Here is a 15,057-nt window from a genome sequence, read left to right as displayed (position 1 = left end):
CAAAAGTGGAGTTACCCTTTAGAGCCGGTTCACACATATGCAATGACAGACCTCGCATGTAATTCGGAGCACACTGCTCTGCAAATCGCATGCAATGTCTGTGCGTTGTGAATTCAGCCATACAGTTTATATGGCTGAATTCGCATTGCATTCGGATCAAACTCGCACAGGACCCTTTTTTGGGTCCACACCAGAATCGGATTATGATGTTTATGCTGTAAAAACTGTAAGTAGGACCTTGTGTTGATTTCTCTGTAGTTAGAAGAAATCCTCCTGTGTTCATTACCTCCAACCTCACTGCTGTAGTTTGCTGGTCTGGTGGGTGTAAATACCACTAAGGGGGCATTACAGGTGTTCATCAAGAGAGCCCAAATACGCCCACCCTTTCTTCCAGCGGCCCCATTATAAGCTGTACTACAGCTTCAATGAATGAAAAAGGATATATGAATGGAGAGGACGTCCCTTTCAATCACCCCCATCCTCCATTCATAGATCTGGTTTCATTCATAGAAGCTGTAGTACGGCTTCTATCACTGGATCAACTGGGTGGAGAGGACGGGCATAGCTGAGCTCTCTTGATGAGCGCCTGTGACAGCCCTAAGTTGCATTAACCATGCCACACCATAGGATTACAGTGGTCTGGGTGGTGGGATAGGGATGCAGGGGGACTTTTACTAACTGCAGAGGAATCAGCACAAGGGACACATCCTACTAACTAGAGGTTATAGCCCTTGTGCTGATTTTTAGGTTTGTGATTTTAGCTACACTTTGACTTTAAAACAAAGAACACTTGCTAAAACAAACAGAGAAAAAAAGGCAGTTACACCTGCTAATTGCTTAAACCTAATGAACTACAACACATACACCTTTGGATGCCTCATCTAGCACCCAAAAAACCCCAAAGTCCTGCTGTACTCTCATTAAACAAAATTCTTGGTAGTGTCTGCCTCCTTCCATGTCAGCTTTGGCCACTCATTATCGTTGCCAACCAAACTGAGAAATAAAAAAGCATACCTCCCAAATATCACAGAAAAAACATTCACTGCAGGCAGTGGCGGCCAATCCATTGGGGGCGCAGGGGTGCCACCCCCCTGTCCTTGAGTCCGGCCCCCTAATCTACATGCAGGGTGCCGGATGCATGGTTTCTAATGGGGTTTTTTTTTTTAAGCACCTGATTAGAGCCATAGGTTATAATAGGCTTAAAAAAAAGGGTGGGCACTGTGCCCTGAGCCCACCCAGTTGTGTGACAATAGTGATTGAATATTCACTGTTGTCACACAGATTCTCCTCCTGGCCAATCAGGAAGCGGGTCCTGACACCTGTTTCCCGATTGGCTGAAAGGAGAAGCCATGCTACTGGCCAAGGGGGAGGAGGCACAGGGGAAGCCCAACCCACAGAGGAGAAAGAAGGGAAAACCGCCGCCGCTGCCTGCCAGGGTATGGTGTGCGGGATGGGGCTGGTGTAGTCGGGGGGGGGGGGGTATGGTGTGGTCCTCCTGCCGCAACGACCCCCCGCCCCCCCGCCTGGCCAATGGAGCACCAGCCGCCACTGACTGCAGGGTCTATTTTTTCTCTTAATGCACTCTATGCATTAAAGGGATTGTACAGGCAGTTTTTTTTTTCATCTTAATGCATTCTATGCATTAAGAAACAAAAACCTTTTGTGTGCAGCAGTCCCTCCTAATATTTACCTGAGCCCCAAATCTATCCAGCAATGTTGCAGGAGTGTCTAAGCATCCTGGGACTCCCCTCCTCATTGGCAGAGACAGCAGCGTAGCGTGATTGTCAATCAAAATCCTTTAGCCAATCAGGAGAGAGGGAGGTGGGGGTGGGTCACAGCTCCTTATCTGAATGGATTCACCGAGCTGTGAGTCGGCTTGAGTGCCCCCATAGCAAGATGCTTGCTGTGGGGGCACTCAACAGGAGGGAGGGGCCAGAAGCAGCGACAAGGGACCCGAGAAGAGGAGGATCGGGGCGGCTCTGTGCAAAACCAACTGCACAGGGGAGGAAAGTGTAACATGTTTGTTATTTTAAAGAATAATAAATGTTTATACATCACTTTAAAGTGACAGAACACTGTGCACATGACATATTTCCCGTTGTGTTTATGACTGTCTTACCGCGTCTCTTGGCATTCCTCCAACAAGCTATTGCTGTAATAAGGAAGACGAGTCCCAACGCGAAGACAACCGAAGCGAGACTGATTTTAATGATCTGTGTGTCGGTCAAACCGGGTTCTGTCCAAACAAGAGGATGATGAAAAGAAATGCAAAGAAATTAGGGAATTGTTGCCGGAATATGTTCATGAGAATCTCAAATAGTAAAGTGACATACAATGACCTTCAAAAATCTCAAGAAAGAAAAGTTCCCTTTGCTCTTAGGAACCAATCAGGATGTCCCTTTTCTGTTTTAGCACAGTATACTTGATTAACCTCTTGCCGACCGCCCGCCGTAGTAATACTGCGGCAGGGCGGCTCAGCTGCGCAAAATCACGTAGTACTATGTGATTTTGTGCATGCGGACTCGGCTGTGTTTAGACACAGTGGAAGGCGGGCAGCGGCAGGAGCGGCGGCGATTGTCGCTGCCCTCCCACGATCATCAGGGAAACTGACCGAAGACCCGCCTGCTTATGTAAACAAAGCAGGCAGATCTTCTGTCAGACAGGCAGGGAGAGATCTAAGCTGAAACCGCAATCTCTCTGTGCCTGTCACAAACCCCCCCCCCCCCCCCCCCACAGTGAGTAAGCACTTTAGGCTCACATTTAACCCCTTTGATCACCCCCAGTATTAACCCCTTCCCTGCCAGTGTCATTTATACAGTAACAGTGCATATTTTTAGCACTGATTACTGTAGTAATGTCACTGGTCCCCCCAAAAGTGTAAAGAATGTCAGTCAGGGGTCCAATCTGTCACAGTCCCGCTACAAATCGCTGCTCACTGCCATTACTACCGTAATAAAAATAAATAAATAAAAAGTCCAAAAATCTATCCCGTAGTTTGCAAACGCTATAACTTTTGCGCAAACCAATTAAAATACGCTTTTTGGGATTTTTTTTTACCAAAAATATGTAGCAGAAAACAAATTGGCCTACACTGATAAGAAAAATTTAATTTTTAAAAAACTTTTTATTGGGAATGTTTTATAGCAGAAAGTAAAAAATATGACCTTTTTTTCAAAATTGTCGCTCTTTTTTTGTTTATAGCGCAAAATCTCAAAACCGCAGAGGTGATCAAATACCAACAAAAGAAAGCTCTATTTGTGGGGAAAAAAGGACATCAATTGTATTTGGGTACAGTGTCGCACGACCGCACAATTTTCCGTTAAAAGTAAAGCAGTGCTGAATCGCAAAAAATGGCCTGGTCATTAAGGGGGTAAAACCTTCTGGGGCTGAAGTGGTTAAAAGGTAAATCAGGTTGATAGGAGGGAACAAGACTTGTCCTTCTCTAGAAGGACCCTTGTTTAGGCCCTGTTCACACCTGAGCGTATTTCAGCTGGTAAAACGCTCATCTCTGAAGTCTTAAAAACGCCCAACAAGCAAAATCCCATTCATTTCAATGGCCCCTGTTCACATATGAGCGTGTTATCTCCTGAAGCAAAATTGCTGAAGCTCAAAAAAATACATGAGCTCCAAAGAGCTGAAAAAAGCCCCAAAAAAAAGCTGAAAATTATACACTCAGGTGTGAATTGAGCTGCTCAGTACAGAAATTGTTGCAACATACAGAAAAAAAAACATGCTTGTAGGAGCTGTGAGCCCCATCTGGTGGCTGTACATGAAAAAACAGATTCTTCATATGCAGTACAGGCATACCCCACTTTTAAAGAGGAAGTAAATGCGCAAAAAAAACGAAGCCCCCGCAGTGTCGCCCGCTCAGCAACAGGGCGGCTGACATGCCTGGCCGCCCTGCTTCCTTGTTCGCGTCCTCCGGCATTGGGTTCTGAAGGAACGCCAGGGGTGACATCATCGGCAGCATGCATTGTAAATATCTCCTAAATGGTGCCTTAATATAGGCTTACCTATAGGTAAATGTAAAAAAAGTGGGTTTACAACCTCTTTAACTACACAATGGGACCAGAGCATGTATGTAAAATGAAAATGTACTTAAAGGGAAGCAATACCTTTTTTTCATTTCTCAATGCATGTAAACACACTAGCTCTATGGAAAATCTTGGTCAGCTTGACATGGCATTGCACCTAAACCATAAGTAACAAGGACACCAAACTTTGGAAGCACGTTGATTGGGACCCAGGACTATGATATGGTAGATTACCTAGGCAAGCTGGCCGGCCACATAATAGGATATGTTGTAGTCCTGGGTCCCCTCTCGGTGCTCCCTAAGTTTGGTTACATAGTTACATAGTTTGTGAGGTTGAAAAAATACATCAGTCCATCCAGTTCAACCTATGATGTGTGTGTGTGTTTACTGTTAACTGTACATTGTATACCCCTGTATGTTGTGGTCTCTAAGGTGTCCATCTAATAGTTTTTTTAAACTATCGATGCTCCCTGCTGATACCACTGCTTGTGGAAGAGAATTCCACATCCTTACTGCTCTCACAGTGAACAACCCCTTACGTATTTTAAGGTTAAACCATTTTTCCTCTAGTTTTAGTGAGTGGCCACGTGTCTTATTGTATTCCCTTTCTCTGAAAAGTTTGTTCCTTATGCTAGGGTCGCCAGTACAGTATTTGTACATTGATATCATATCCCCCCTCAATCTTCTCTTCTCCAGAGAGAATAGGTTCAGTGCTTGTAGTCTTTCCTCATAGCTGATGTCCTCCATTCCCCTAATTATTTTTGTTGCACCCCAAATTCTGTGCGATGTTGCCCCGATTTCCGCCTGCCAAATCGTGGTAACGTCGCGCAAAAAAAATCGCGGGACGCATGACGCCCCAAAGAAACTTTTCCCTTTTTTTGGGCGTCATGCGTCCCTCGATTTTTTTTTTTTTGCGTGGTGATTCTGCCCGTACCCGTGATCCGCTATGCTGACATGTGAACGTAGCCTTAAGAAAAGAGAATATAAAAACAGACTTTCGACAGTTAAGCTAGCTGAATTCCAAAATATAATAACTGATTTTAAAAAAATATCCTAACTGCACCACAAGGGGGCATTTTAACCACTTCTGGACCAGAAATATTATCCCCCTTAATTACGATGCAGCACTGCGTTACTTTAAGGGACAATTGCGCAGTCGTGCAACGCTGTACTCAAATAAAATCAATGTCCTTTTCCCCCCACAAATAGAGATTTCTTTTGGTGGTATTTGATCACATGTGCGGTTTTTATTTTTTGTGCTATAAACAAAAAAAGAGCGACATTTCTGAAAAAAAAAAAAAACAATATTTTTCACATTCTGCTATATAATATTGCCCCAAAAAATGTAAAAATCTAATTTTTTCTTCCTTTTAGGCCAATTTGTTTTCTGCTACATATTTTTGGTAAAAAATAAATAAAAAAACGCAATAAGCGTATTTTGATTGGTTTTCGCAAAAGATCGCATCTACAAACTAGGGGAAAGATTTATGTAATTTTTGTTTATTTATTTCTATCAGTAATGGCGGTGATCAGCGATTTTATTTTTTGCGGGACTGCGACATTGCGGCGGATAGATCGGACCCCTAACTGACATTTTTTATACTTTTGGGGGGACCAATGACATTACTATAGTAATCAGTGCTAAAAATATGCACTGTTACTGTAATAATGACACTGGCAGGAAATGGGGTTAACCTAGAGGTGATCAAAGGGTTAAGTGTGAGCCTAGGGGAGTTTTTACTAACTGTGGGGGGAGGGGCTTGTGAAATGACCATAGAGACATGTGATCCTATATAGAAGGATCACAGGTTCTCTATGATCATTCCAGAGAGAAGAACGGTCAGCTGTGTTTACAACAGCTGACCGTCCTTCTCTCTCAGTGGGGAGCGATTGCTGGTGCCCTTGGAACGGCATCCCCGCTCTACTCCAGCATCGCTCCCGCGAACCGACGTATCCATACAGTATATATGCAGCAGGTGGTCAGCAAGGAGAATTTGCTGGAGTTCTGCTTTAGAGGATAACATCACTTTAATTATCCTTTAATTTGACCCCCCAAAGTCCTTTACTCACCCATCCATGTTCCTGGCAGATTTGTATTGTAAAGTGAGCTGTGCAGCCTCCACTGAAAACTTTCCCAGCTGCTCCCTTACTTATTACTGTGCATGTGCAGACAAATCATTAATTATTATGATGAGACTGTTTATCACATGTTTCAACAATAGATGGCCTCTCCATTAAAGCGGAGTTCCACTCAAAAGTGGAACTTCTGCTTATCTGTCTCTTTCCCCCATCCACATTTGGCACCTTTCGGGGGGGAGCGGGTACCCGTGTTTGACAGGTACCCTGTCCCCACTTCCGTCGGACCTCGCCGCAGCAAGATACTGTACGTCAGAGGTTCGGCCCCCTCCTCCTCCCTCCTCTGCTTCCAGGCCAGTTACCGAGCGCAGCACACTTCGTGCATGCACAGTAGGGACCTGGCTGTGAAGCCACAAGGCTTCATGGCCAGGTTCCCTTATCAGCAATGGCGGCGCCAGCACCCAACAGCCGATGGAAACATCGGCAGCGGTGCCTACATGGCTGGATTCCAGGACAGGTGAGTGTCCTAATATTAAAAATCAGCAGCTACAGTATGTGTAGCTGCTGATTTTTAATTTTTAGAGGGGGGGGGGGGGTGTTTAAAAAGGGTGTCTGGGAGAGTATGCAGCAATGGCTGTGAAGCTCCTAATGGACTGCACAGAATATATCCGCACAGGTAAGTATAGGAATTTGGAAAGATGTTGGAAGGAAAGGGAAGTAAATAAAAAAGCACATTGTGGGTGCAGTGGAGGAAACTCATTCCCGTTGTCGCACTCACTCCATTTCTTCACTATTGGCATGTCCAGGCTTTGGTGATTGACCAGGCAGGTGTAGTTGTCTTCAGGAATTGAATTCTCTAAATCCAGGGTCACCACGATACGGGAGGTCCAGTCTCCGGTCTGTACAGCTTCTGTGAATTTCTTGACCAATTTGTCATTTTTAAACCAGGCTACATTGATATTGGGGGGGTAAAAGCCCCACACATGGCAAACCAGCATCGGGAGGCTGTCAGGATGGACTTGAACTGGTAAAAATACCTCCACGGATGGTTTCACTGGATTGGGAGACAATCAGATAAAAGAATTAGGAATTTAAAAAAGGAAAATGTTTTAAAAACAATAAGAACCTATAGGTGTAATTCAATGCATCATTTATATGGAAGTTACATTACTTAAATTACAATTTTCCTTTAGATTTACCAAAGCCATCTAATATGCAGTCACACCTAAACATTTTCAGTATGTATGCAATCAGGCAGGCCCTTGCACTACATTGTTGAAGATAAATCTAAAGGAAATAGAAAAAATAAAAAAATAAAAGAAAATGTAATGTATATTATGTTTTATGTATGGCCAGCTAAAGGATAGGGCCTTTGTCACAATCCAATTGCCTTTTTCCACGTTAAGGAGATTCGCCATCATTATCTATCCTGAATACCTTTGTCACCAGTCCATGTCCAGCTGCGTCACTTCCAGTTTCTGAATCGCCCGCCCTACACGTTACTTCAAGATTCTTCAGGAATTTCCCTGAAGAAGTCACGTGACTCATGACGTAACTCGTAGGGCGGGCGATTCACAAACCGGAAGTGACGCAGCAGGACACGGACGGAGTGTCCCCAAGATTGTTACAAGCGGAAAATTCAGGACTTTATGTGAGTGTGCTATTATTTATTAATAAAAATGTTTTTAAATACTACACCATGATGGCCCTTCTCTCATCTATGACCCTGAGATAAAAAGGACCACATATACCGCTGTACACGAGCGCTAAGAGGTTCCTGGATATACAAACGGAAAATACAGGAAAAAAACACCCCCACCTGTAATACCTATAGATTGAGCAAACATATATTAGAGACCCTACACGAGAAGGAGGATTAGAGGCAACTCTAAATTTACACCCATATGCTTGATCATATGTGGCTAGAGGTGAGCTGCTAGAACACATTTAGGTGAAATCACTGAAGAGCACATATTGTGTGGATCACAATAATTGGGGGTGGGGGCAATATCACATTTAATTAAGGATCACACTTTTGAAGGACTTGTTTGAAAAGTGTCACCATTTATGGACATTTTATGCACATATTCATGTTTTCACTTTTATGATCTTATTTAATTGTATTTATTTCATAGCACTGAGCACATTTACTTGGCACCTTAAAGCGGAGTTCCAGCCATTTACTCACCTGTCCAACGGTCCAGCGATGCGGCCGCCGGAAGCCTCGATCCTCTCCCTCGGCGCCGGCATCACTGCTGTGGGCACCCGGCTGTTACAGTTTGCGGCTTCACAACCGGGTACCCACTGCGCATGCGCGAGTCGCCCTGCGCGCCGTGATTGGCCGGCAATCTTCTGGGACCTCTGACGTGTCCCAGAAGATTGCAGGGAGGGAGGGGGAGAGGAGAACTTCCGCTCAGGGCGCCGCGACGCTCCGAGCGGAAGTGGGAGCGGGTACCTGTCAAAACTAGGTACCCGCTCCCCCCCCCCAAAAAATGACATGCCAAATGTGGCATGTCGGGGGGTCAGGACTCCCTAAAGCGGAAGTTCCACTTTTGGGTGGAACTACGCTTTAACCACTTTCAGACTGGAGGATTTTGCTTGCTTAATGACCAGGCCCTATTTTGCGATTCGGCACTGCGTGAATTTAATGTACAATTGCACGGTCGTGCAATGCTGTACCCAAACAAAATGTACGTCTTTTTTCCCACAAATAGAGCTTTCTTTTGGTGGTATTTGATTCACTTTTATTTTTTGCGCTATAAACAAAAAAAGAGCGACAATTTTGAAAAAAAAAAAACAATATTTTTTACATTCTTTTATATGAAATTCTCAAAAAAAAAAAATGCGAAAATCTAAATTTTTTAACATTTTAGGCCAATTTGTTTTCTGCTACATATTTTTGGTAAAAAAAAAATTGCAATAAGCGTATTTTGATTGGTTTGCGCAAAAGTTATTGTGTTTACTAACTACGGGAATGATTTATGTCATTTTTATTGTTTTTCTTTTTTTTTACTAGTAATGGCTGCGATTTTTTGCGGAACTGCGACATTGTGGTGGACTGATCGGACCCCTAACTGACATTTTTGACACTTTTGGGGGTACCATTGACATTACTACAGTAATCAGTGCTAAAATATGCCCTGTTACTGTAAAAATGACAATGGCAGGGAAGGGGTTAACAGTATTGGTGATCAAGGGGTTAAATGTGACCCTAGGGGCATGATTCTAATTGTGGGGGGCGTGGCTTGTGAAGCCATCACAGAGACATGTGATCCTATATAGCAGGATCACATGACATCTGTGATTAATTCAGGGAGAAGTATGGACGGATGTGTTTACATCAGCCGTCCGTCCTTCTCTGTCAGCGATGGGAGATCGCCGGTGTCAGGTGGCCATCGGAGCCGCCTGACACCCGCACTGGCTTCCCCACTGCCGGCGGCGCGCGATCATCCCCCTAGCTCCTCCCAGGCGAGGGCCGTACATGTACGGGCTTTTGCCTGGGAGAGCCAGCCTGCCGCAGTACATCTGCCACGGCTTGACTTAACCACTTAAGCCCCGGAGGATTTTCCTGCTAAAAGACCAGGGGGTATTTTGCGATTCGGCACTGTGTGACTTTAACGGACAATTGCGCGGTCGTGCGACGCTGTACCTAAACAAATTTGACGTCCTTTTTTTCCCACAAACAGAGCTTTCTTTTGGTGGTATTTGATCACCTGTGCGATTTTTTGATCACGCGCTATAAACAAAAAAAGAGCGACAATTTTGCAAAAATAGCAATATTTTTCACATTTTTTTATAAGAAATTCCCCCAAAAAAAATGTAAAAATCAAAATTTTTTAACATTTTCGGCCAAATTGTTTTATCCTACCTATGTTTGGTAAAAAAATCGCAAAAAGCGTATTTTTATTGGTTTGCGCAAAAGTTATCGCGTTTACTAACAAAGGGAAAGATTTTTGTCATTTTTGTTGTTTTTTTTTAACGCGTAATGGCGGCGATCTGCGATTTTTATTGCGGTACTGCGACATTGTGGCGGACAGATCGTACCCTTGACTGACATTTTTGACACTTTTGGGGTTACCAGTGACATTTCTACAGTAATCAGTGCTATATATATGCACTGTTACTGTAAAAATACACTGGTAGTGAAGGGGTTAACTTTATTTGGGAAGGAGGGGCTGTGTGTGTCCCTAGGGGCGTGATTCTAACTGTGATTGGCTGTGGCTTGAGCTGTAAGGACACTGATTAACAGATCTACATACTAGATCCGTGTGATCAGTGTCTTTACACCGAGGAGAATGACAGGCAGCTTGTTTACACAAGCTGCCTGACATTCTCCCTCTCCCCCGACGATCGCCGAGTGCCCGGCGGACATCGGGTCCGCTGGTCACACGCGCGGGGGTGGTCCGTGACTGCGCGGGAGCGCGCCTCTGCGGGCGCGCGCTCGCTCCCCAGACCCTCCCAGGCTAGTGACGACCATGTGGTCGCAGGAGGTCGTCCTGAGGGCCAGAGTCGCAGTTGAGAGGAGCTGAACTCAGAGGTCCAGGGAAGCTGACTGAGAGGGGAGACACTGGAGACCCTGTGGCTGCAGTATCGTGAGTACAGGGACTCGTGTCAAGGGGGCTGACCTGAGGGGGGCCACCCCTGATCATAGGATAGTCAGTGGACGGGTGTCAGCAGAAAGAGGATGCTAGGGAGAGTATCCTAAAAATAAAATAAGATATTGTCATTAGCAAGAATGTCTCAAGTTCCTCCAATTAACTGAATCAAGACCCAAACAATAGCAAAAACAACACACCCGTAATGCTCTAAAGCGGAGACGGCAGTATCTCTATACTACCCCCCCCTCTCATCTTCGATTTAAGACCATTATTGGAGTCTTACTGATTTCTCATGGAATCCTACTCACTAGCACATGATCCACTAAAATCTAGTAAACCGACACCCACATGTAAGTTTTCTACAATGCGGATGGGGGAGGAACTGGGAACAGCGAGCGGAGGAAGGTAGACGGGCCTGGGACGTTCGCCCCGGACTGACACAGTTTGGTCCCAGATGGGGTCAGTCGGGAGACACGAGACCTGGCCAGAATGCCCCTCGGAATCCATCTGACCTAAAAGGGCTGTCATAGCCCACACGCTCGACTCCCCGGATGCTCTCCAGTCTCCACCAAACAGCTAAGGACATTATGCCTGCTTGAGTAGCACCCCTAACCCATGAGATATCATTGTGACATCATTGCTACCCAAACTTCGCTTCCTCCATTTTCGTGATACTTCTGTTTAATCGTTGCACCTATATTCTTACTCTTATTTTAATTTAAGTATTACAAAGTTCAATGTACCCTATGTGGAAATGTTATCTGATATAAGTTCTTATTTTGTTCTGCATTTGTACAAAACCCAATAAAAAAAAATAAAAAAAAAAAAACGTAAAAAAAAAAAATAAGATATTGTCCACCAAGTTGTCTTGAAAGAAAGCAAGAGACTAAAGCCTAGTACACACGCAACGATTATTGGCCGACCGATCGTCCGTCTTTTGTCCAGAGTGGTGTTTTGTTGGTTGAATTTTCTCGCCCGACAAAATTCTACTTCAGAAGTGATGTCATGTGTTGGTTTGCTTTCTTTGTGTTCTTTCTTCACTGAGCATGCCCAGACTTGCTCATTAGATTTTTCCCTGTCGAAATCTGTACTGACTGCACGAAAATCGGACGTGTTTTGACGGCAGACAAAAATTGTATAGCCTGCACACCAGATTTTTTTCGGCCGAAAAGTCGGAGTTGGTTGTCGGAAGCATCATACTAACAAGCCGAAAATCGGCAGATCGGTCGTCGGACGAAAATTCCCTGCCGATTTTCGATGCGTGTGTACGAGGCTTTCAGCTGGATACACACTGTACAATCGTCTTTAGATTTTTTCCTTTAGATTTATAGATTTACCATAACCATATAATATGAGGTCAAACCTAAACGCTTTGAATTTGTATGCAGCCAGGCCGGGCCTTGCACTACATAGTTGAAGTTAAATCTAAAGGAAATCTAACAACAAAAGTTGTATAGTGTGTATCCAGCCTTAACCCCATTCATCTAAAGTGGCAGGATGAAATAACAGCTTGGCTGTTCCATACCTACAAGCAAAGTAGAGAAGATAGAAGTCCTCAGATATTGTGAATAGTTAAATTGGAGTATCCCACTATTTCCTTCTCCTATCCCCATTACAAAATAAACAGCAAAAACAACCAACCGGGACTGTTTATTGAAGTGAGAGCCAAGAGGAATGTAAAAATTGCATTTGCTTATAGCCGTATGTTGGTAACCAGGGGGACCCGCAGAGTGGATATCCAGCAGTCCCTACGGGGGCAGTGCTACAATGAAATTTGTTTCCTTTTAGGAATCATAAATATACACTGTTTTTTAACTTATTCGTTATGGTGCAAGCTCTGTTGGTAGCCTGCATTAGGCATGCTATTCTGATCATCTATTTGGCTACAGTACATATCTGTTCAAGTGGCCAGTGAGTGACCCAACCTATCTGACCATAGACAAGACTTACCTACCCTTCATCACTTACCTTTCCTTTCCATCGTCTTGTCCCAGAACGTCTTTACTTCCTCCTTGCATCGTTCTTCCTCCTTTTTAACCAGAGTCACTGTGTCCGGATTGTTGAGGAGGGCGGCAAATTGTTCTGCAACAGCCTCCATCTCTTCGATACAACCGAATGGACACGGTACATACGTTTCATTCTCTATATCATAATTCAGGATGACTTGGCGGTTCAAACTAAACTTAGTACCAAATGTAATATTTCCTTGCTTGTGATCACTGAACGTGCACTGGGAGACTTTCTGCATCAAGTAACCTGCAGAAACAATGCAAAATATTATTGAGCTATAACATAAGACATTGCTGTAGAAAGGTGAGCTAACAATAAAGCTTCATAGACAGGCATATGATATACCTAGAGGAAAATTCCCAGTGTTCTCCAATGCTCAAGGTGCAGCAGGTGAGCATACAGCCAGCTATAGAAAAGAATGGCTGGGAGTCCCTATACCAGTGGCGGCCCATCCATTGGGGGCACCGCCCCCCCATACATGCGTCTGACCCCCTAATCTACATGCAGGGCGCCGGACGCAAGGATTTCAATGGGTTTTTTTTTTTAAGCATGTGATTAGAGCCAGAGGCTCTGATAGGCTTCAAAAAAGGGTGGGCTCGGGGCACAGAGCACTGTGCCCTGAGCCCACCCAGTTGTGTGACAATAGCGAATGAATATTCGCTATTGTCACACGGATTCTCCTCTTGGCCTATCAGGAAGTGGGTCCTGAGATCCGTTTCCTGATTGGCTGAAAGGAGAAGCCATGCTATTGGCCAAGGAGGAGGAGGAGACGCAGGGGAAGCCCAACCCATGGAGGAGACTGAGGGGAAAGCCCCCGCCGCTGCCTGCCCTCTACATGTCAGTCAGGGTGAGTGACCGGGGGGGGTGTGGTCCAGGGGGGGGGGTATGGTGTGGTCCCCGCCACTGTCCTATACTCATACACTGCCTGGCCAAAAAAAAAAGAAAGTCGCCGCCAAAAAAAAAGATCACACATGTTGGACCACCTTTAGCTTTGATTACCGCACGCATTCGCTGTGGCATTGTTCGATAAGCTTCTGCAATGTCACAAGATTTATTTCCATCCAGTGTTGCATTAATTTTTCACCAAGATCTTGTATTGATGATGGGAGAGTCTGACCACTGCACAAAGTCTTCTCCAGCACATCCCAAATATTATCAATGGGGTTAAGGTCTGGACTCTGTGGTGGCCAATCCATGTGTGACAATGATGTCTCATGCTCTCTTCCACAATGTGAGCCCGATGAATCCTGGCATTGCCATCTTGGAATATCCCCGTGCCATCAGGGAAGAAAAAACCCATTGATGGAATAACCTGCTCAGTCAGTATATTCAGGGAGTCAGCTGACCTCATTCTTTGGGCACATCCAGTAACCATCCAATAGGAGAGTTACTGAATGCTTAGTTTAGTTAGTTGCTTAGTTAATTCCAGGTGGAGACTTTTTTTTCTTGGCCAGGCAGTGTATAATTGCTGATGCTTCTGTGCATTGGCAGTTACCGTCGTTTGCATGCACAACAAATTTTTCGAACTGGGAAGCTTCATGTTTGGGAAATAAATCGTAGACTTCTGCATGAGTAAATGCAGTGCACAAAAACATCTGCGTTTACATTAGCACCAGAATGTACAGTCATATGGCTGGCTGTCCTCCTCAAGCACCAGAAAATACCAGGAATTTTACACTTGGCATATTTTATGCCAAACATCCATGTGCACATAGGCATGCACACAGGGTGTGCCAGGGTGCCTGGGCACACCCTCATTACCCACTGGAGCACAGATTCCCCCTACTGCCCTGACTCCCCCCACCCCCAGCTCTTCCAGATTCTCTCCTCTTTTCTCCTGCTGGCACACACAGGGGGGGTGTTTTAGGATGAGTGGGGAAAGGGGCCTCTAAATATGTAACAGATCGGACCCTTCCCTTTCTGAATGAGCACAGTGAGTGATCAGATTCAGTACCATGCAGAGGCGTAACTAGAACCTTCAGGGCCCTGATGCAAGAAACCATGAAGGGCCCCCCAGACCCCTGGCCGGGGCCCTTACCTTCAAGCCCAGGGCTCTTCCCACTAATCCTGGGGCTCTTTACACGCGTTGCATGGCCTTTTATTACGGTCCCGCAGCCGGATTCTTTCACAAGTTCTGCAGTGGGCCCCCTTCCTGCAATCTTGTGGGCCCCCTTCCTGCAATCTTGGGGCCTCCCCACAGTGGTGCAATGCCAGGGTCCGGTCGCAAGTGTGACCTTTGCGATCCTGGAAGTTCACCCACTGGTTTGCTACCGGGCCCCCTGGAGCATGGGGCCCGGTAGCGATTGCAACCCCTGCAACCCCTGTAGTTACGCCCCTGG

General features: G+C 45.2%; 1 protein-coding gene across 3 annotated transcripts in view; it reads right to left on the bottom strand.

Moving 5' to 3' along the window:
- LOC309559447 (HLA class II histocompatibility antigen, DM beta chain-like) overlaps positions 1-15,057 on the bottom strand; it is a gene marked incomplete at its 5' end in the record, with an annotated part of 164,143 nt that overhangs the window by 37,666 nt on the left and 111,420 nt on the right. Inside the window, 3 exons of one of the 3 annotated variants that reach the window (XM_082262714.1) lie at positions 2,120-2,236; positions 6,889-7,164; positions 12,677-12,964. The exons of 1 other annotated variant lie outside the window; for it this stretch is intronic. In XM_082262714.1, the coding sequence (XP_082118840.1) occupies positions 2,120-2,236; positions 6,889-7,164; positions 12,677-12,964 (681 nt within the window). The remainder of the gene's footprint in view (positions 1-2,119; positions 2,237-6,888; positions 7,165-12,676; positions 12,965-15,057) is intronic. One more of the 3 variants, XM_082262713.1, reaches the window with a different exon arrangement.

Source organism: Pelophylax lessonae (genome assembly GCF_965119305.1).
Source record: "Pelophylax lessonae genome assembly, chromosome: 7".
NCBI classification, from domain to species: Eukaryota; Metazoa; Chordata; class Amphibia; order Anura; family Ranidae; genus Pelophylax; species Pelophylax lessonae.
The sequence above is the reverse complement of the archived record's forward strand: the minus strand, read 5'-3'. Positions and strand labels throughout refer to the sequence as shown.